Genomic DNA, 23904 nt, shown 5'->3' on the forward strand with positions numbered 1-23904 from the left:
CCATCGTAAACATCACACACTTTTTGTCTACGTATCTATATGACGTAAATTGGTAAATATTAATAAGAAAAATCTTGATACAAGACAATGTGTAGTTTTTTCAAGTACGTAAGAGCTGGTACCGGTATCAATTTTCTTAAAATCTTGGTAGCGATACTGGTATTGGTACCGAAACGTTCGGATTGATACTAGTACCGAAAACAAAATTCAGGATATACCGATACCATACAGAAAGCATTGGTACGTTTCGATACCAATGCCCGTTTGCTCATCTATATTATCAATCAAGCCCAATAAGTGAAGCAGCCCAATAAGTGAAGCTCGGGTCCAAACTACTTTTAGTTAAGCTCGGGCAGAGCAAGCTAATCTTCATGTTTAAATCGTTGAAAGTGCAAGATTCTTGTGATTTTAGGTGGAAATAAATTTACTTAAAAAAATAAAAAAATCTCTAACTGACTGTTCGTTGAGCTGGTTTAAACACTCAACTGTATGGATGATACCGAGCCCTAATTCTATTATGCTCCCACTCGATTATTATTATTATTATTATTATTATTATTATTATTCTTCTTCTTCTTCTCCAATCGCACACAACGCATGAAGGTTGAAGGTATCTTACTAGTATCTAATATGTTATTTTGGCATTGTTCACTAGTTTATATCATGATGAACCTACACTGCCTGAAAGATATGTTTCTCAATAAGAATGTTTTATATTTTTACTTACTTTATGTGTTTATGAACACCTTCAAGTCCATTTTAAATGCATTGCCATTGATTATGCTTGAATTTCTGCACTTTGACTTGACAGGTTGACCCCTGCCAATATTGCACATCATTATCTCACCAAATTTATTGTCTTGTTATTTAGGAAGTAATGTTCCCGTGAGGCTGTGACACTATTGCACATCCATGGAAGCTTTAAAATTATCATTCTTAAACCCAACCCCGTTGACTTGTCAACCACGGAAGCGCCCTTACCCTATGCACCTTAATTCCTCATCTACAATCACATGTTCCGTCTCACCCGATCCATGGTCTCTAAGCAATGGAAACAAACCCAAACCAAAGTCAAAGAACCCGAAAAACCCTCTTTCAGACGACAACGCCCGTCGCATCATCAAAGCAAAAGCCCGTTATTTAAGCGCGTTGAGGCGCAACCAAGGCTCACAAGCCTTGACACCAAGGTGGATCAAGCGGTCACCCGAGCAGATGATACAGTATTTAGAGGATGATAGAAACGGGCACTTGTACGGTAGGCATGTAGTGGCGGCAATTCAACGGGTCCGGAGTCTCTCGAGTTTACCCGAGGGGTCTTATGACATGAGGCGAGTTATGGGTTCTTTTGTTACTAAACTCACTTATAGAGAAATGTGTACTGTGTTGAAAGAGCAAAGGAATTGGAGACAAGCCCGAGACTTTTTTGCATGGATGAAGTTACAGGTGATTGGTCTTACTTGCTTTATTATATAGAAGGGTAACTTTACATAATAGTAACCAAGATTTTTCAAAAACATGTCTCCTTAAAAGTCACTGAAAATTTATTTGCTCCACTAAAGTCACTCGGCTTTCCTTAGGTGTTCCAATCTTGTATAATTTTTGTTAGGGGTGTGCATGCATTGGTTTGGGCTAAACCCGAACCAAAAACTGTAAAAGCTGGATTTTGAGTTTTTTTTTTTTTTTTTTTTTTTAAATCGTTCGGTTTTGGTTTGTTCGGTTCGGTTCTGGTTTTTTCGGTTTTACCATTTGGCTTTTTATAATTTTGGGCTGAAAGAAAAAGTGGACCAAAATGATGAATTTGGGGCTAATATTATTTTGTTAATTAATAATTAATTGATTATTATACATTTGGGATAAAATATTTAGATTACACTTTTTGTTAATTACTTACATATAATGCTTAACATTCAAAATTAAAAATGAAAATCCATGCATTCGGTTTGGTTTTTATTACATGTAAAACCGAAACCGAACTAGAGTTCTTTTTTTACAGAAACTGAAAACCATACCGTGTTTTTGTTTGGGTCAGTTATTCCAGGTTCCATACACAACCCTGTTTTTTGTAAAAAAAAACTTCTTTAGAATTAACGTAGTCAAATGAAACATTTATGAATCTTGTTTACTATTTAGTACTTAATTTTTTCAGTTTGACTTAGACTTAGATTGAACAATTATGAAACCTCCTATTTCAAATTAATTTGAAAAATTAATAACTACATAGTAATCAAGATACTGATATATGTTACATTTGCCTCACTTAATTTTATTATTATTTTTATAAACATTTATAAAAAAGTTATACAAGTTTGGAATACTTAATGAAAGTTAAGTTAGTTTCAGTTAACTTACCGACCGAGTATCATAGTCTACACGCTTCTGCTTCGAACGTATGGACAAAATGGGAAAATAAAGCTCGCGGAAGAGACATTTTTGGAAATGCTTGAAGCTGGGTGCGAGCCGGATGAAGTCGCATGTGGGACTATGCCATGTGCATATGCTAAGTGGGGCCGACACAACGCCATGCTGGCATTCTACTCGGCTGTACAACAACGGGGCATCATACTCTCGGTTGCAGTTTACAATTTCATGATATCATCTTTACAGAAGAAATCTTTTCACCAAAATGTAATACAAATTTGGAGGCAAATGGTTGCAAGTGGTGTAACTCCTAACCATTTCACATATACAGTTGTCATCACCTCATTGGTTAAACACGGTCTTACTGATGAAGCTTTCAAGACTTTTGAGGAAATGAAGGTTATGGGATTTGTGCCAGAAGAGGTTATTTATAGTCATCTTATTACAGATAGTTGTAAAAAGGGTATCCAAGATGAAGCTTCTAGGCTCTATCAAGAAATGAGAGATAATAATATTGTCCCGAGTAGCTTCACGTGTGCTTCACTCTTATCGCTCTATTATCGAACGGGAAACTATTCCAAAGCTTTATCTTTATTTTCAGAAATGGAAAGGTATAAAGTTGTAGTTGACCAAGTCATATACGGTTTGCTTATTAGGATATACGGTAAGCTCGGTCTATATGAGGATGCCATGTCAACATTTGACGAGATTGACAAGTTAGGTTTGTTAAGTGATGAGAAAACATATGTAACAATGGCACAAGTTCATTTGAGTGCTGGGAGTTATGAAAAAGCCCTAGATGTAATGGAACAATTGAGATCTAGAAGTTTAAGTTTTTCACGGTTTGCTTATATTGTTTTGTTGCAATGTTATGTAATGAAGGAGGATGTACACGCTGCTGAGCTGACATTTCAAGCTCTTTCGGACACAGGTTTTCCCGACTGTTGGTCTTGCACCGACATGTTGACTTTGTATATGAAACTTGGTTTGACTGAAAAGGCGAAAGAGTTGATTGTTCAGATACGAGATAATAAAGTTAAGTTTGATAAGGTGCTTCTTAAAATGGTTATGAAAGTATATTGCAAGGAAAACATGCTAAATGAAGCTGACCGAATGATACACGAGCTTAACGAAAACAAATTGTTTGAAGAAGATGATAAGTTTATTCAAACGGTTTTGATGGGTACACTTGGCGAATTCACAGGGCTTAAAGAAGCTGACTCAGATCCCATGGCGTTCAAGCTGTTACTGACTCTGTATACAGCACCCGAAACTGCAAATAAGATGGAAAAAACAGTCAACTTCTTGTTGAAAACTTCTAATGGTTTGTTAGTAGCGAGTCAACTGGTTATCAGTTTCATGAAAGAAGGTTTGACTTTTCAAGCAGAATCTTTATTTGACCTGTTGGTGAGTCTCGGCTGCAAGATAGAGATGTCTACTTTATCATCTATGATATATTTATATGGAAAGCAAAATAAGTTGGATCGAGTCAAACGCACATTTGCAGCAGTGGCAGATGGTTCTTCAGAACAAAAGCAATTGTACAGTTGTATGATTGATACATATGTTAAATCTGATAAAGTGGATGAAGCATACTTGTTTTACGTTGAGGAATATAATAAAGGCCATGATGTTGGTGCTGTTGCAATCAGCATGCTCGTGAATGCTTTGAGTAATTGTGGTAAGTAATTTTATATTATACATGATTTAAGTTGATACAGTTGATACTTATTGTTGTTGTTATTATTATTATTATTATTATTATTATGATGATTATTATTCACATCTTAGGAAAGCATCGGGAAGCAGGGAATGCGATAAGAAATTGTTTTAATAAGAACATGAAGCTTGATACGGTGGCATACAATAGTTTCATAAAGGCAATGCTAGATGCTGGTAGATTGAAGTTTGCTGCAAATATCTATGAGAGGATGCTTGCAGATGGTGTTGCTCCATCAATTCAAACTTTCAACACCATGATCACGTGAGAATTCAGATACTATTTTAACATGTTTTAACAAGAGAAAATAGTGCTTTTTTTGTTTTATAATGTTAAAGGTGTTAATGCATGCAGTGTGCATGGGCGAAGTCGGGAGCTTGATAAAGCTATAGAGATGTTCAACACTGCAAGAATCAAGGGTGTGACTTTGGATGAGAAAGCATACACAAATATGATAGTTTACATTGGGAAGGCTGGTAATAATAACTGCTTCTTCCTGTTAACTTGAAATTTTAACGTGCACGGGTTTTTTCAAAGATGCCTCTGTTTTATGTTTATGGATTTGTTATATGCTGGAATCTGAATGCTATATATAGTGATTGTATAGATGACAAAGGTTTCTAATTACTTGCCTTTTTTAGGTAAAATTGATGAAGCATCGATCTTATTTAACCAGATGCAGGAAGAAGGAATAAAACCCGGGCTGGTATGCACCTCAGTATTATCCTAATTTTGTATAAAACCTTAATGCAAAATTGCTTTCTTTTCATGTTTGATCTCTTAAGAGTATTGAAGTACTTGAAGTGCCCATATTAAATCTAGGGGTGTAAACGAACCGAGTCTAAACTCGACTAGACTGGAGCTCGAGCTCCGCCTGTTTCACTTTAATAGAGCTCGTTTCGTGCTCTATTTCTAAAGCTTAAGTTTGGCTCGTGAGTAGTTTTTCAAGCTCCAGCTCGGCTCGTTTATTATCTATTAACTAATTTATATACATTTATAGTTATTTTCTTTTGCGTGTTTTAATTATAAGTTTTATATATAGCATAAAATATATTTAGTTATATTTAAATAAACTTGGTAATAATCAGTTGTATTGATCAAGGGAAAATACAAGAGATAATATAGATATCATATTTACACATAGAACCCTCTAATAGTTAATATAGAGACTGTCTAATATCCTTTAGTAATCAATATATATATATATATAAATAGAGACTGTCTAATATCCCCCCTCAAGCTAAGGCCGAGAAGCGACCTGTAGCTTGGACCGTAAAGAGAAGAACCGTTACGAGGGCAATGGCTTAGTGAAGACATCAGCAATCTGATCGTGTGTAGAGATGAACTGAACTGAAAGTTTCTTTTGAGCAACTTTTTCTCTCACAAAGTGAAAATCAACCTCCACATGCTTTGTGTGTGAAACACGGGGTTAGCTGATAGATAAGTAGCCCCTAAATTATCACACCACAATATGGGAACCGAGGCCATGGGAACTTGAAGTTCACGCAAAAGTGCTTCAAGCCAAGTGACTTCAGCAACGGTATCCGCTAGGGCCTTGTACTTGGATTCGGTTGATGACCGAGAGACAGTCCTTTGTTTTCGAGCAGACCAGGAAACAAGATTGGAACCAAGATATATTGCAAATCCCCCGGTGGATCGACGGTCATCAGGGCAACCAGCCCAGTCAGCATCCGAAAACGCATGCAAGGAGTGATGGGCAGCATCAGTATTGGCATGTAAGAGTGAACCAGACTTGTGTTGGATAAGAAGACCGTAATCCGATGTTCCATTGAGATAGCGTAGGATACGCTTAACCGCGGACCACTGGTTTTCAGTGGGAGATTGCATGAACTGGCAGACCTTGTTGACTGCAAAGGTAATATCCGGGCGTGACAAAGTAACATATTGAAGAGCTCCCACCATTTGACGATATTTAACTGGGTTGTCGAACAGGGGACTGTCACCAAGAGATAGATTGGCTGTAGTGGTGATGGGAGAGGGCACCGACTTGGAATTAGATAGGCCCGCACGTTCAAGGAGGTCCTTAATATACTTCTGTTGAGAAAGCAGTATGTCAGTCCCTTTGGGGGTAATTTCAATGCCAAGAAAATAGTGAAGCTGGCCCATATCTTGAACAGCAAAAGACGAACTAAGGCTGGTCACTACCTGTTCGATAGCCCTGGAGTTGTTACCTGTCAATATTATGTCATCAACATAAACCAACATATAGAGAAGTGTTCCCCCAGCCGAGTAGATAAACAGAGATGGGTCTGTTTTGGAACCCTTGAAATCGAGAGCAAACAGAGCTGAAGACAGGCGTTCAAACCAGGCTCTTGGGGCTTGCTTAAGACCATATAGGGACTTGTGAAGCAGGCAAACGTGATCTGGGTTCCTAGAATCAATGAAACCAGGAGGTTGTTGTAGGTAGACTGTCTCTTTGAGGTCCCCGTGCAAAAAGGCATTTTGGACATCTAATTGTCGAAGAGGCCACTTGGTGGTAGCAATCGAGAGAACAACCCGTATGGTGGTGGGTTTGACGACCAGGCTAAATGTTTCATGGTAATCGATGCCCGGTTGTTGATGAAACCCCTTAGCGACCAGACGCGCTTTATAACGTTTAATTGCGCCGGTTTGGTCCCGTTTGAGTTTGTAAACCCATTTACAATCAACAATATTTGCATTAGAAGGACGTGGAACCAAGGACCAAGTTCCGTTTCTCAAAAGGGCCGCATACTCTTCAGTCATGGCCTTACGCCAGTGAGGGTCTTTGTTAGCAATGGTAAAGGTGGCTGGTTCGTGGATGGTGGAGGTGTTTTGGGTTGTTTTGGTGGTAAAAGAAGATGGGTTAAATCTATTTGGCTGCTTGGGATTGGGCCGTAAGTTTGCTGGACGAGTGCGGGTTGAGGGATGAGCATTTGTGGGAATGATAGATGGCTGGTCAGGTTGTGAACCAGAAGCACCAGCATCAGGCTTGGGGCGCCTGCTGTAGGTTTGTAAGGGCGGGGTTTGGGCTGATTGTGAGTGGGCTGTAGAACTTTGGGATGGTGGGGATTGGGCAGGGGGTGTGGATTGAGATATAGGAGATGAAGGTGGAGTGTATGGTGGTGTTTCGACTGCCGGAACAGAATCGAAAACAGGAAGGTGGGTAGGATAGGATGAAACATAAGGGTCGTGAGGTGTAGTGGTAAGAGTGTCCGTAGAGGTATCCTGAAAGGGAAATGACTGTTCGTTGAAACGAACATGACGAGCAACATAAAGGCGGTTAGAGGTGGTATCTAAGCACCGGTAGCCATGATGTGAGGTGCTATAGCCAAGAAAAACGCACGGTGTTGAGCGAAAATCCATTTTGTGCTTGTTGTAGGCACAAAGATGGGGGTAACAACGACATCCAAAAACCCGAAGGAAAGAGAAATCAGGTTTGTGATTGAACACATGTTCAAAAGGAGAAATGTTGGAATTGGTGCGGGATGGCATCCGATTAATTAGATAGACCGCGGTGTCAAATGCGAAATGCCAATAACGTTTTAAAACATTGGATTGAGCTAATAATGTGAGACCGGTTTCGACAACGTGTCGATGGCGACGTTCAACAATGCCATTTTGTTCACTCGTATGTGGGCAAGAAATTCGGTGGATGATACCAAGGGAGGAGAAAAAGGGGGACAGATTCCGAAATTCTCCTCCCCAATCGGTTTGTACGGATTTTAACTTTGTTTGAAATTGACGTTCAACCATAACTAGAAAACGCTTAAAGGTGGGATAGACATCAGATTTTAGTTTAAAAGGAAAAATCCACATCAATTTAGAAAAGTGATCAACACATAATAGGAAATAGCTGTGACCGTCAAACGAGGTAACTGGGGCGGGACCCCATACATCACAAAACACTAAATCCAAAATACAATTACTTTTATAAGTAGAAGACAATAGGTGAAGTTTTGAAGACTTCCCAATGGAACAAGAGTTACAAAGAGAAGTTGAACATTTATTAGAAACTGGAAGAGAATACTTAGATAACATAAACTGTAAAACTTGTGGATGTGGATGACCAAGCCGTTGATGCCAAATTGTAGAAGAAGCATGAGTTGCGGAAAAAGCAACTTTGGGAACCGATTGAGTTTGAGGAAGACAAAAGGAGTAGAGCCCGTCATTACTTGGACCCGTGAGGAGGGTACGGTGGGTAAGCTCGTCCTTCACAGCAAAGAAAGAAGAGTGAAATTCAAAATACACATTATTATCGATGCAAAATTTTTGAACCGAAAGAAGGTTTTGTTTGATTTCGGGAACATGAAGTATGTAAGAGAAAAGGTTTTAGTTGGTGAATAAAAGTGAGGAACCAATATGTAAAATGGGTAAGCCCTTACCATTACCAACATGAAGATTGTCCTCACCATAGTAAGGTTCATTAGTGTCGAGGCTAGAGAGATCAGGGGCAACATGATTAGTAGAACCTGTGTCGGGGAGCCATGAAGTAGAGGCTTGTGACCGGGAATCAGCAAAGTTGGCAGAAGGTTGTCTCACCCGAAGGGTTGCAGGGTCACGATTTGGACACAGTGACGGAATATGACCAATACCACATCTGTTACATGAGCCATAACAGTATTCTGGTTAGAAGCCCAACTGAATTGGCCTCGGTTTCCACCTCCTTGATTTAGGTTGTAAGAATAGGTGCCACGTCCACGGCGATTGTTTTGCCCGCGGCCACGCCCACGATTGGTGTAGAAGGCTTGTGGGGCGGGTGATGGTTGTGGGGCAGCCTGTGGTTGAAGACCTAGTTGAGCAAGAAGTTGTTGAAGGGTTTGAATTGCTGAAGATGTGGTTGCCTGGTTACGATTACCTGTGACAGCCGTAAAGGCCTGAACAGGTGAGACATCAGGGGTTGATTTCTTGATCATGAAGTCATGATCGGATAGAAGGCCATGTAGTTCATTGAATGCGGTTGGGAATTGGTGAGTAAGGAGAGTGGTCTTCATGCCATTATACTCTTCCCGAAGACCAGATATTACAAGCATGACAAGGTCCTTTTCCTTCATTGGTTCACCAATATTGGCTAGGGCATTAGAATACTCTTGGGCTCGAGCAAGATAACCGGATGGTGTTTCGTCTTCGGCCATCTGAATTTTCAACAGCTGTGTTTTGAGGGTGTATTCCCTTGAGGAAGTATTCGGGGCGTAAGCACGCTCAAGGGACAGCCAAAGGTCGCGGGATGTAGTGCCTTGAACATGTCGAAAGGAGGCTTCGGAGATGGTGGATAGAAGAAGCATCCTGACATGAGCATCGTTGGAGACCCAAATGGGGTAATTTGGATTGGATTGTGGTGTTGGTGTAGCGCCCTCTTTTCCTGAGGAGGCTGCTGGAGCAAGTATTTCCGGTGGGCAGGGGATTGTTCCATCAATATAAACAAATAGGTTGTTGGTAACAAGGAAGGGTTGGATCATTGCCTTCCAATACCCATAGTTTGTGTTTGTGAGAGAGAACCCATTGTTTGGCTGGAAGTTGTGTCTGATCAGATCTAGCTCTGATACCAAGATAAACTTGGTAATAATCAGTTGTATTGATCAAGGGAAAATACAAGAGATAATATAGATATCATATTTACACATAGAACCCTCTAATAGTTAATATAGAGACTGTCTAATATCCTTTAGTAATCAATATATATATGAATAGAGACTGTCTAATATATTTATCATGACTTTATATATAATAATTATTATAAAAAAATATATTTAAATATTATATAATTAAATGACTCGTTTAGGCTCACGTGCCAGCTCAAGCGCAATAAGTGAAGCTCGGGCTCGTTGATTAAACAAGCTTATCTTTAGGCTTGAGTTTGGGCTTGAGCCTGTTTAAAGTGGGCTCGGTTCGAACTTTTAGTGAGCCGATATCGAGCGACTAACGAGCGGTTTGGGCCATCTACACCCCTAGTTAATAAGTATTTCATGATATAGAGACAAATAGGTTAGGTATGTATGTAATAAACCAAACAAAAGATATTTTTATCTTTATAAAAGTTGGTGATTTAGGCTGTTGACAAGATCGAGTACATTTATAGGGTATTTATTAATGCACATTAAAACCTCGATAAATGAATACCCTTTAAATCAAACAAACATGTTTGCTTAGTGAGAATATTTATTTATCCATCATGATAACACATATATGTTTATAGGTGAGCTACAATATTATGATGAATGCATACGCTAGTGGCGGATTCTACAAAGAAGCGGCTGAACTCTTTAGCAATATGCAAAGGGACAGTTTGTCACCCGACTCTTTTACCTATCTTGCCCTTGTACGTGCGCACACAGCTGGCAAGAACTACACGGAAGCTGAGGGAGCCATTAGTTTGATGAAGAAACAAGGCGGGATATCCCCAACTTGTGCTCATTATAACATATTACTCTCTGCATATGCAAAAACAGGTCGGTTAGGGGATGTTGAGAGAGTTTATGAGCTAATGACAGCGGGATTGACTCCAGACGTCGCATGTTATCAAACGATGCTTAGATTCTATCTGGACTATGGATATGTGGAAAAGGGTGTGTCTTTGTTTGAGACTATTAGTGCTAGTGGTGGTGCAAAATCAGATCGGTTTATTATGAGCGCGGGTGTGTATTTGTATAGGGCAGCAGGGTTGACCATCAAGGCTGAAGGTGTTTTGACTTGCATGGATAATTTGGGTATTCCTTTGATCAAGTTAAGGCCTGGAAGTTGATTTTGTGGGTTCAGATTTTTTAATTTTTTTTTTGTAATTGTTGAGTGTAGTTTAAGACAAGTATGATATGTACTAATTTTATGGCAACATGTAGAAACAAGTATAACTAAATGTAAAGTTTTAAAAAGAAAGAAAGAACAAAAAAAATATAATTCTATATATGACTTGCATCTATCAATTTTTTTTATTTTCATTTATATAGGCTATAAATTTGTAGAGAATGTTGGGATAAAATCTGGAAATTATAGTGCTTGGCAATAATCTCTTCAAATCATTTTAAACCTTATTTTCATCAGCACCAACTCTCAGCCAAAATATTTAAGCAGGATTGTCAGTTTGTCAAAATATTGAATTTTGAATATTGGCTAAACAAAAAATTGAAATTATTAAAATCCAATTAGGTCCGAGTTTAACTTAACCCCATTTTTTGATCCATCTGGACAAAAACCAAAGAATTCACGAACCGGACAGGGAACTTAGATCCAAATGTTAAAACAACTATGGCTCTAGTTTGGTTGATGCTCAAATCATGAGTGTAAATTGTAAAACACTAAAACTATTGTAGAATTTAAGCTAATAAATGTTCTATTCCTATTGCAAATTCAAGTTTTGTAGTTATAAATATGGATGCTTGTTTAAGGATTTTATTGATTGTTTCACCTTTAAAATTATAATGAGGGTTTGTTTTTTATTACTTAAAAGTCTTCATTATTATTTTGCTAGTTGGCATACCACCTTTTTATTTCTAACCATTATTTAACATTATTATCATTCTTCTTTTACCCTTTACATTATTACTACTACTACTATTTACATCAATGAATATGTTGGGTGACTTACTTTTGAATCAAGTACATATATATAAACTCTACTTTTTAAATAATAAAAATTAGACATCCAATCTTGAGAAAGTATAACATTTGTTTGCGTTGTGTTTGATAGCAAGGCAATTTGTGAGGAGGTTTCATGATCCAATAAAATGTTTATGTTGGCAACCACACAACACACAAGAAGCATGCGTTCTTTTGAACTATAAACACCCACACAAGACACACAAATGTTCCAAGATTAAATCTTAAAAATGGGTTAACAATTACTTCAAAAAACTGACTAGAAACAATATACAACTACAAAAGCTAAAAAAAAACCTTAACTTACACACATACATACATAATAATACACCTTATGCACTCAAAAGACATGTTAGATAGCATCTTTTTAGATGTTATTATTCCTAGCAATCACAGTAGCATCTTGCGCTATAAAACAGCACTGGGCTCACTGGTTTTGGGCCAGTCCAGTGAAGCAGTAAACACTGGTTCAAGATTCTCATTACACTCTTTGTTGGCCTCTGCTCACCGTCCTTGAAGTCTGAACCTGGTGCTGCCAAAGAGTCCACCTATTTTGAACCTTTTGGCGGTCTTGGTTTCACAGTACCCTTATCCATGGTACCTTTTTTCTGCAATTGTTACAAAACATATTAGGTCCAATTAGAGGTGCCAAAATGAACAGGTCAGATAACAGGTCAAAATGTCCACACCTTTTTATCCACAGGCGCGGTTTTATCAGGGTTCATAAATGGGTCATCATAGTCCACCGGGGATTCAAATTTAGCAACATCTTCAAAACATGCATCTCCTTCTTCATCTATCCTGATACCTTTTGTTGTCCCTTTCTTCTTTAGTCTATCCTTAGCCTTCATTTGAACATAAAATTAATATATTAACATAACAATTATAAAATAAAACTAAATCCAGAAACCGAACCTGTGCGGGTATTTCTTTCAGTTTCTGCTCCAACTGTGCATCATCAATCAACAAAGAAACAACATCCTCAGGGGCTAACAAGTCACCCTGCACATGTCCACCTGTCATTACAAGTTGCTGAACTGTACTTTTCTGGTTAGCTCTCTGTAAAATCTTCTCTTCAACGGTTTCTTTACAGATTAACCGATACACTGTAACCTACATCATGAACAAAAACATGTGTGGCTTATTTAAGATTTCACAAGATCATAATATATTAAAATTTTTAACTAAGAGAAATCTAACATCTTTAGTTTGACCCAACCGATGAGCCCGGTCCATTGCTTGTAAATCTAATGTCGGATTCCAATCGCTTTCATAGAATATGACTGTGTCAGCAGCTGTCAAATTGATCCCGAGCCCACCGGCTCTTGTGCTCAATAAAAATACAAAAATATCACTCCTGAAAAATACAAAAATGTTTTTTTAAGATTGTTTAAGAAGTAATGTATATTGTTATATAATAATATTCTCACCGATGTTGGAAATCTTTGACCATGTCCCTGCGGTCCATTATGGTGGATGACCCGTCAAGCCTTAAATATCTATATTTTCTGTAGTTCATATAATCCTGCAAGCATGTGTAACGGTAAATGCCATTTCATACAAAAGATAAAATTAAATGAATATATACCTCAATAATATTCAACATCTTGGTCATCTGTGCAAATAAAAGCACACGATGATTTCCAGCACGTAAACGCTTTAATAGTATATCTAATGTTTGAAGCTTCCCTGAGTCCTATAGATCATCACAAATCGAAATAAAAATCATCCAGATTGCAAAAGTAACATATGACTGAAGATGAATATGTGTTCATACAGTGAGCATTTTTGCAGGATCAAAACTTTGCATTGGTGGGCATGACCCGAAGATCTTGTGAGTGAGTTGAAGAGCGGGTTGTGAAACAGGAAGTTCTTTATCAATCTCTTCTATTAAATGATGAGGCGGCCCATTGGGCTTTCTGGGCCCGTTATACTCGGAGGTGCGTGCAAAGCCCACTAACAACCTCTTGATCCATGGGTGATGCAATTCTTCAACCTTTTTGTATGTAAAGTTTCTATCAGAACAGTGCACATTAACCTACCAAACCAAAAATGACAAATGAATAAACATAAATTTACATAAAATTTAAAAAATCAATTGAGAAAACTTACGGGGGGCGCTCTTGTTTTTGGAATGAAAGAGAAAGCTGAGTGAAGAAGTCGGACATTGGATGCAAGTCTATCCTGATGTGGCATGACCAAATGGTCAATTAGAACAGTTGACTCTGACTTAGATGGCATTAGTAACATTCTTGTGACTGCTTTTACTTTCTCAGTTCCAAGATTCTTTAATTCAACATCATTGTTTTGAATGTTTTCAGTTTCCATCATCAAGTCCACTAGCTCATCCAAAAATTGTCGGTCCCATCTCATGATGGAAAACAATAATCTCTCGGCTAAAGAACCATTTGCTAGAAATGACACCTCAGCTGGTGACAAATCTATCAATCGAGTAAAACCAAACGTACCGTCTTTCTCTTGTTTGAATGTAGAAAAATACACGTTTTCCGAGGAGAATATGTTAAAACGTTTATTAAACAATCCTCTGCCAAAAGCATCCGAATCTTGAGTAAGTTCTTGGTAAACCAACTTTGGTACCTGGAAGCATTTATAACTAATAATTTAATAAGAATAAGACAAACTGAAGATAGATTGGTTTGTTGAAAATTAAAATTAAAAATTAAACCTTGTATGTAATGGGATTTTGATATCCAGAGTAATAAATATCCTCTAATTCTCCAAAAGGCGGAGGAAGAAGTGGGTTTGGTATATCAGCAAAATACAGATATGAACTTCCTTCATTTCTCTCAAATAATTCTGGATGGTTGCAAACCTATAATATATGCAAAGATAAAATATAACGAATTGCACAAAAAATGGTAACATGTTAATCATGTATATATGAAATTTATTACCTTTCTCAATTGAATGACAATATTCATCAAATTCATAATCTTTTTTTCATTAAGACCACGGTTGTTGTCAAACAACTCAGCAAGAGATATCTTGTTCTTTATAGCTTGATAAAAAGCTTGTTGCCTCGAACTCAGTTTGCAATGAACAGTAATTTCAGTTTTCCCAGTTAACTCGGAAACCACATCTTTCTTAACACGCCGCAGCATGAAAGGCTTCAAAATAGCATGCTGGTAATATAATACAAAATGTAAGCCTAAGATTATGTATACAATCTCTTCAGGAATACAAAAGCCGGTATAAAAAAAAAGATTAGTTTTACTCACCAATCTACTAAGCTGGTGCTCGTTTAACGTTCCACCATGTTCCGCATGGTTTTCAATACTGGTGATAAGAGATGCAGGTTTAAACATCATTAAGCTAAAACATATTAATATAAAGTAAGAAATCATACCCTCTAGAAAACCACTCATTAAACTGCTCATGGCTGTCAAATAGAGTTGGCATGATGAAATGAAGTAGCGCCCACAACTCAGCCATGTTGTTCTGAACTGGAGTTCCCGTAAGAAGCAGACGATTTCTACAATTAAAGCTCAGCAGAGTCTTCCATCTTATACTGTCAGTAGTTTCCAACAATACACATGTAAGGGCATGTTCGTCATTTTAGCAACAAAAGGTTGAACATTCTTACCTGCTTGAACTTTTAATCGCCTGAGCTTCATCCAAAACCATATACTGCCACTTCACACGCCTGAAATACTTTTCATCTGACACCAACAGTTGATAGCTGGTAACAAGAATGTGAAATCCAGCCTCCCTGTTAAATGAAAGTGTAACAATCACCATTTGAAATGTAGAAGATAAAATAGTACAAATAATAAATGAGAGTTTAAAAACAAGAACAAATTACAATTTTCATCCTTTAGGTATATAGGAAATTTCAGGTTTCATGCTTAAACTAAGGAAACAATAGAAACAGTCCTTTTGTGTTCAAATTTTGTCACAATTTCGTGAATTTTGCTAAAGGGTGTTAAACTTGTCTGTTAAGTCCAGTCACATGCCATGCACATGTGAGCAAATTAGTCTTTTACCCACCTAATGACAAAATTTAAAATCTAAAAAAATATTAATACCCAAATCTCTCTCTCTCTCTCTACTAATTTTTCTCAACTCAATTTTCTTTTCTACTTTTTCAATAAGTGGGTGAAATGACCACATTAACATCATGTGCAATGCACATGCCTGGACTTTAGACGGAAAAAAATGCCCATTGGTGGAAAGGACAAAAACTGTGACAAAATTTGAACATGCTGGATAATTCTGTTATTTCCTTAGTTTAAGAACGAAACCTAAAATTTGCTATATATCTAAGGGACGATCAGTGTAACTTGTTTTAAGAACATTTATTATCAAATTAAAATATTGTACCTACGATATAGACGCTTTGGATTAATGTTTTTCCTAAGCACTGTACGTTCTTGAATGCCGCCCCAGTAAGGAAGTGCTTTTAAATCAGGGCAAAACCGACTGATTTCATCAACCCAGTTGCTCAAGACAGAAGCAGGCGCCACAACTAAAAATGGGCCCCAAATGTTTTTCTCCTAAAAAGGTGTAATTAACAATCTAATTAAAGATTAACAGTAGCAATGAAGATTTTCACAGATAAGAGTACATACTTCAGCTAAATGCGCCAAAAAGGCCATTGCCTGGATAGTCTTTCCAAGGCCCATTTCATCTGCTAAAATACCATTTAGACCCTGCTCATAACAGTTCACCAACCACTGGAGACCTTTAAGCTGATATTCTTTTAGAGAACCTTTAAATAACTCGGGTGTTTGCACTGATGACCCCACAGGCATGGTTGACCTGAAACAATTTTTGAATAGTCAACAAACAGACCAAACTCCTGGATAGATGTAGCAAAATAGATGGGTTTGAATAAGGGTTAAATTGACGTGGTTCGGGTCAGGCCGTCAGGTTAGCCTGTTTGTTTGTAGCGCTTTCTTTTGAACTCCATAATAATAACTATATTTAGTGCAACTACGAAAGTTACCATATAGATCTAAAAATAATAGTTATAGAACCAAGTGTTTAAATAACTACAATGGCTGTGTGACAGATAAAAGCAAATATTACTTGTAACCTCTCTTAAATCGTTTTATTCCAAAAAATAAGATAATTATCCAGTATAGATTTTGCAATCATATTTAATGCATTAAATATAGGGAAAGTTCATATAAACTTGCGAAAATATTATCTATGCTCTTAAAGACTAGTTAAAGTATCAAGTTTGCCTATTTCAAGTTTGGGTTGGGTATATATGATACTTCACACGTTAGACCGTATTGTACATCAGATTCAAAGAAAAACAAAAACAAGGTGTTATCTGTAAAACCCAACCCGTTTTGAATTTTGACCGTAAATTCGTGAACATTTTTTAGTTTCAACTTTTAACCCATTTGGATAAGTTAATCCACCCAAAACATACCCAGAGGATAATCAAAAAACCTAAATCACCCCAGTTATAACCGTTCGAACCAAGACGAAGAAGAACATTACGGGTGTAACAAGTCAATGTCAGTAGATCCAGCAATGGAAGCATCTTGGTCGATGGAATCAGTCCCGACAGCTTGGCGCAGCTTCAAACATTCATCATCAAATGCACTAGTAATCATTTTCTGTTTAGAGACTGCATCTTGGGCTGCTTTCAAGGCCTCCATTTTCATTTCTCTCTCTTCAGGATCTTCATCTTCAACACTGACTTCTGAAGAAGTCAAAATTGCTTCTTGGTCAACTACTTTACTTTCCTCTTCAGTCAAAGTCCCATGAGGTGTTGAAGCTGTCTTGTTCTGCATAAAGTGACTGTATAATTCTGTTTGTGATAATAAGAAATTAAGCCTCTGTTGTTGTCTCTTAGCTTCACGAAGCTCCTGTTCACGTTTCAAAGCTTCCGCAGCTTCTTTTTCTTCTTTTCTTCTTATTTCAGCCTGAATGAATAATATTCCATCATTTTTCTAAACAATATTAACTCTATCCAAAAATCAAAAGACAAACATTACCATTTCTTTATCTATTCTCTTCCATAAGACCAACATGTCCCTTGCCAGTTTCCTTGTGCGAATTGAAGCGCCCCTCATTAACTTAAATGATCTGCTCACCTTCATCTTTACCTGGATAAGGAGTAACTTTTAAGCATGCAAAAGTAAGACAAGAAAATAACTTTAATAAAACTAAAAAACAATCATCATAGGGCATGTGCACCGACCTCACGTTGACAGTTTTCTGCAAACCTCTTGGCATCTGTTAATTGCTTTCTATGGAAGTTAATAAAAACCCTATGATGTTTTGGTATGTCTTTTCTGACCATGTTCACCCAATATTTACCAATTTTTTCCATTTCCTCTGTCTCAATAACAAATGGATCATTATTCACTTTCCTCTTCTTGGGCAAGCTGCGTTCAATAATCTGCATGTCAAACGGTTCAAGGTGCATGCATATAAGTGATAACGGCCAACAAAATCCTAAACTACCATATAAGTAGAAATGGCAATTTTGATCCAGTCACTTATGAATGTATAAAACTTGTTAGAATTTTGATTTTTGAATTACATACAAGCCAGTTTGAAGATGTTAATACAAACCTCATACGTGTCACCTTTCTCCAACACCTTCACGTAATGAACCTGCAGAGATCCACCGTCTGACATGATCGAACGCCTAATTCCACCAGCCGCTCCCTCAGGAATAGAATATGATTCCAATGCGGCATCACTGACTTTAAGACTGAATTTCTGGGGAGATTTGTTTAAAGATTGCGCCTTTAATCTTGCCTGAAGTGACTCATACTGGGGCTTAGGCTCGCCCAACCCTGCTTTGTTTCTTGGGCCAAACTTTTTGTCAGCTGACATCATTGAAGCTAATGAGCCCAAATCAAGCGTGCCTTGAAGATAAAACTCATCCACTCGAATCTCAGATAGTTTAGGTAAGTTTAATGTATTAGCCAACATTTCATACGTTGGAGGAATCATGTAACTGACACCGTCTCCAATATCTATATAAATAGGTTCTGAAAACGACCTGCACGTTAAAATAGAAAACTCATATACAATACATTTAACTGTTTTAGGTAACATATATTTCATATAATATTTAAACGATGCACGGACCTATTCACGTCAAAATGTGGAGATAAGTTTACGTCATAGTTCCCCTGCTTCTGAGTTATCCTACCATTTACAAAATTTGAAGCGGTTTCAACCTTGTGTACTCGTTTACGGTCTTTTAATCCTAAACTACTCTTCATTTCCGACACACCATTGTACATAGAACCAGGAGTATTCAAATTATTATTATTATTATCATGCTTTTTCTTGTACTTATTAACATGGTCGCCAAGCACGGCTCGATACCGCTCCTCAGCTACGTAAGTACCGTAACCGCCGTCTTCATCACTACCGTACACACTCCGTTTCCGTTTCTTCTCTGACATCATTCCACCTGTTGATTCAGACATCATTAACTTCAATGATATTTCAACAGGACTCCTAATTGTCCAGATAACTATGAGAAAATATTGATCCTTTTATATATAACACAAACCGAACTACATCTGGATAATGGGTAAGCGAGCAACATGCTGCGCCGCTATCCCCTTTTGATAACTATTGTTTTTAGTAGTGGTTATACCTCTTGTCTCATCCTGACTACTACTATTACTATTGGCATGATAATCATCTTCTGGTTGAGGTACTTGAAACTTCATCAACGACTACAATATATAAATATAATAATTAATAATAATAATAAAAACGCATAATATTATTATAATTATGTCTCGTAAACCCTAATTTGAACAGAATAATTGAATTGAAGAGAACAGATACATACCTCGAGATTGAAGAGATTCGAATAGGTGTACGGATTCGTCAACTGGCGATTGGACTCCTCCATATTATTATTATTATGTTGCCGATTGAAACCCTAGGTTTGGTGGTGAAAGAAGATGTTACATGTAATGCGCAGGATAAGCAGAAGGCATTACGAAGCTCAGGTTGCTAAAGTAAACCGTACGCCAAGTGGCTAACGTGCGCAGATAGAGGTTCTGGCTGGCTGGCACCGAATGCTGGTATCACCGTTGTGGCCATCCACGTGGCAGTTTAGAAACACAGCATTGTTTTCCCACAAGTTAGCTTAACTATACTGATTATTGTTATCTTTATCATTTTTACTTTCTAAAACAACCAATATTATTAACCATATAGCATCTATCTAGTTGTAAGTAAGATGCCTGCTTTTTCTTAGTGGAGACGCATACTTGATTCTCATCTGGGCTAATTCGAAGGATATATGGGTGAAATGACGAATCAAGTTTTCGGGTTTACTATTGTCAAATTGGCTTATATTATTGAGTTTAACTTATCCTATACAATCTCCAAAATCTAGTAAGTTTACAAAGACACAATAGATCGCAAAATATAACACATTGCCAAGCAAAAGATAACACAATGCTGAATAATATAATACAATGTCAAGAAAAAAACATAATGATGAAAATAAACAAAAGACACAGTAATAAATAAAAAGACAAATGATTTGAACAAAAATTCTAAAATTCACAAGCCAAAAATCGAAAAGCGAAAAACCTAAAATCTAAAATCATAGAGTTTAATTAGAAAGTCCCAATGCCGCTAGTTTGGGTTCAATTAGAATCCGTTTGTACCCTCCTACAACTTCGTATTTTTTTAAAAAATTTGTATTTTAATCTTTAGTAGTAATACTGCTCGCAGACAGTTCCAATAAAAATGCATATGTAATTCTTTGAGTTTGAAACTTTATATAGAGAAATAAGATTATGAGATAGAATTACAGTGGAAATTAAGTTAGATTGAATGCCTTATTTGGTTTATCATATGTACCAATCACATGCACTAGCCCTTTTACTTTTCAATTCAAAGAAACAAGAAAGAACAAACAATTATTAGAAGGTGTGTATAATCACATCTATTTGTGTTTCCTTTAACAAACTATGATAAAGCAACCAAGTTGGACAACTTTATCATGCACACCAACACACATCATGACGGGTAAGCTTGCACTGGAAGCACTTGTAGATAACGTAATGTTGCAATTGTTTATGACAGACATCACATTCTCCATCAGCACTAAGCCCTTGTTCATAGGTGAGAGGGTGTGGGTGATCTGTGATCTCAAGGGTTTTTCCAGATTTGACATTTAGAAACCAGAAGACATGTTCATCATCTGGTACTATAGATTGCTCACAATGCAGTTTTAGCAGAGCACAAGCGGTGTGCCTAATCTCACAAGCCAAAAATCGAAAAGTATTCACTACTATGGTTCTCAGCTGCATAGTATCTCAGACTAAGTGAATGTTTATCGTACCTGTGCCTAATCTCTCTAGGTAATAACAAAGCACACTTTGTGTGCACACAGAATTCACAAGTGGGACAATGAAACACCGATCTGTTTTTTATTGTATAGCGATGACATGCCATACAATAAGTTTCAGGTGAAGCTTCAATTCTTTTGAGGAGATGGTTAGGGTGAGCTTCATGTGTGATCGCATCAGGTATGAAGGCACAATTAATATCCACATAATATCCGCATTGCATGCATCCATACGTGAAACCATTCGAAGGTAAAAGACAAATCTTACACTGAAACACACCAAAGGAGCGTCCAAACCGTGGCCAGAGAACAAGTGTATGATTTGGATGGCCATGGTGGTCTTGTATTTCAGAGGGTAGCCTGGTGCACCACTCATGAAGAACAAAACCACAATCATCTTGGGAACACTTGTAAAAGGGCAAATCCGTGATTGGTCGCACGCATCCGTCACACAATAGTTCCACTCGTTTCACGGGATCATGAAGAGAAACTGACCCGTTATCGAGTGTTTCAATAAGAATTAGCGGGTGCGGATGACTAAATATTTCACCATCAATCTCTCTTTCTATAGTTAATTCGCCTTTGTTGATAAAAAGGTGCTTCAGAAGGTTGAAACTTTCATTAGGAAACGGACAACGAATTAGATTAGGATGGTCATCATCTTTGAAGTTCTTAGAAGTTTTGCCAAGGCCTAAAGAATGACATATTTAAAGTTAACTTATATTGACAAGCATAATATCTAGTATTAAAAAGAAAATAATCAAATAATTGCCCACCTGGGAGCATGAAGATAGACATAAATGCCTCACTCATTGAAGTAGCGCATTTAACATGGGCGTAATATCGACATTTATCGCATCTGTAATGCCAAAAGGTGCTAATAAACCCACTATCACAAACTTTGCACCCAGGATAGAATCTGGCCCTTTTTAAAAATTGTGGAAAGGAATAAGCAAGTGTAAGTAAATGGGTATGAGTGAAACTCTTATTCGTAGACCGTTGGATAAGTAACTTGGCTGGAAGCAAAGCAAAATCCAAGTGGATCTTGAACCAATAACAAGTGGTACAATGGTAGAAGGTCCCACTATGTTTCTCACCACAAGCATTGCAAGAAAATACCATCTGACCTAGATATCGCTGAAGTTGGCGTGGGTGGCTTGGGTGATCCATCTTCTGCTCAGCAATAGTAGCACATATTATGTCCATGTTGAAATTGCAGATGGAACAATGGTAATTGTAGAACCTTTTTCGCTCAATTTGGCACGTATGACACTGCACAAAAGAATCAAAAATCCTGCCGAAGTTGAAACCGGGATCTTGAAACTGATATCCGTCAGATAACGTAAGATTGTGGTCGGGATGTAATGGGTGATTTTGTTGGGTTAGGGGTAGTTGTGCACAGAATTTGTGTAGGGAGTAGTCGCAATCGTTGCAAGAGTAGTAACATAGTTGAAATGGATAGATCTCTTCTTTGCACATCTTGCATTTGCCAACATGACACTCTTCCACCACAAAATCATCTATATCTTCATCTTCATCTTCATCTTCGTCTTCCGTATCAGAGTTCTCATTCTTTTGTAGTGGCTGCAACTGGACAAGGCTGAGAAGGTGCTCATGACTAAAATGCTGAGGCTGCTCCATTGCAACTACATTCAATAATAAAATATTAATATACTTTTTTTTTTGTAAGTGTAAAAAAATGCATTTATTTTGTGGCGATGTCATGAACACAATACAATAATCACTATCAGAATACTTATATTGTAATTTTAGAAATATTTAAATGCCCAATTTCACTTTTCATTAAACGAAAAAACTTATGTATCTATCCTCAAAATGAAAGAAAACTAGACTTATGGGCTGTAATGCAATTAATAGTGGATATAAAACTGAAAAAAGATTGATGTCAAATCTGAATTTTTTACAGAAAGGTACTATTGCAATAACTAATGAGTTGTTTGTTAAAAACAAAAGTAAAATAAATAAAAAATCCAATCAATTGACCCTAAACCCTGAATTATGACACTCTTCATTGTTGGCTGTGTAATAACTCTAATAGCTGTTTCTGATGGGTTGTTGTTGCTTCTGGATGGCACTTCTAATTGTTATGGCAATAAAAGGAAGACGAAGCGCTAATTTGTTAAAGAGGTGGACTCTAAAACTATTTGGTTGAACACCATCTCAATTAATATCACTTGTTTAAGTTGTATTCATATTATCGTTTGGCCACCCCTTAAAAGCATTATGGGTTGACCGCTCTTAAAATCGCTACACGTCGCTCACGACTTAAAACCATTACAGACCGCTCATCCCTTAAAAAGCAGCACATGTCCTTTTACGCGTGGCATAACCTATTATGTACTAACTTTTGTATGAAACGAATAAGAGTGGTAATGTCTCGCCTAGATTTTACACATGACATATATATCGAATCAACAAACCGTATGTCAATGGCATATACTCAAAACAGACAAGAAATCACTAGCATCCCCTTCACATGGTGTACCAATATATACTTCTCATTTAAGCTTTTAATGAAACACTTGTGGCGCAATCTACTTTCTTTTCATGTTACATTTCTTTCAATCCCAAATTAAATTCCCTTGCTTGTATATTAATTATCCAAACGAATAAAACTCTACTACTAGAAGAAACAAAGACATACCTTTATGTGATGTTGCAGATGAGGCTTCTTCCTCTGATCAGCAGCAAATTGGGTACATAAAATGTAAAAAAAATAAAGGACTGATGTTTAGGCAATGAAGATGTGAACGGGATGGAGTAATATATAGGCATAAATAATTAAGAAAATAAATGGATTAATCCCATTGTTCCAAAGCCTTGTGTAATTCTTTAATTAAACATGTGGCTTAGTTTTCTTGTAGTTGTTCGTACTGTTAGTATTGAATGGATTTCTTCTAAATTTTGTATTAAC

The 23904-nt window shown here is 37.2% G+C and overlaps 3 protein-coding genes across 3 annotated transcripts; 1 reads left to right on the top strand and 2 right to left on the bottom strand.

Annotated features, from left to right (window-relative positions):
- The first annotated feature begins 875 nt into the window (after positions 1-875).
- On the top strand, positions 876-10902 carry LOC143636191 (pentatricopeptide repeat-containing protein At5g27270-like). Its single transcript, XM_077103847.1, has 6 exons — positions 876-1443; positions 2341-4039; positions 4150-4342; positions 4433-4554; positions 4720-4784; positions 10254-10902. Exons 1-6 carry the CDS (start codon positions 913-915, stop codon positions 10797-10799), a joined length of 3156 nt encoding a protein of 1051 aa, XP_076959962.1. The 5' UTR covers positions 876-912; the 3' UTR covers positions 10800-10902.
- Positions 10903-12135: 1233 nt separating this feature from the next.
- LOC143636193 (chromatin-remodeling ATPase INO80-like) lies at positions 12136-19626 on the bottom strand. The gene is made up of 22 exons (XM_077103849.1): positions 19452-19626; positions 19251-19332; positions 18731-19061; positions 18206-18641; positions 17829-18029; positions 17623-17733; positions 17123-17550; positions 16240-16429; positions 15992-16164; positions 15255-15380; positions 15018-15179; positions 14890-14947; positions 14566-14793; positions 14337-14483; positions 13763-14248; positions 13428-13688; positions 13239-13346; positions 13081-13175; positions 12851-13007; positions 12566-12763; positions 12340-12495; positions 12136-12258 (listed from the first exon to the last, which is right to left on the bottom strand). The coding sequence occupies exons 1-22, from the start codon at positions 19512-19514 to the stop codon at positions 12199-12201; spliced, it is 4257 nt and encodes a 1418-aa protein (XP_076959964.1). The 5' UTR covers positions 19515-19626; the 3' UTR covers positions 12136-12198.
- Positions 19627-20619: 993 nt separating this feature from the next.
- LOC143636173 (uncharacterized) lies at positions 20620-22610 on the bottom strand. The gene is made up of 3 exons (XM_077103831.1): positions 21746-22610; positions 20964-21660; positions 20620-20875 (listed from the first exon to the last, which is right to left on the bottom strand). The coding sequence occupies exons 1-3, from the start codon at positions 22608-22610 to the stop codon at positions 20620-20622; spliced, it is 1818 nt and encodes a 605-aa protein (XP_076959946.1).
- Positions 22611-23904: the final 1294 nt, after the last annotated feature.

This window comes from Bidens hawaiensis, unplaced genomic scaffold (assembly GCF_021521415.1).
Source record: "Bidens hawaiensis isolate Kalapana, Puna unplaced genomic scaffold, B.hawaiensis_p1.1 tig00007801_1, whole genome shotgun sequence".
Classification (NCBI taxonomy): Eukaryota; Viridiplantae; Streptophyta; class Magnoliopsida; order Asterales; family Asteraceae; genus Bidens; species Bidens hawaiensis.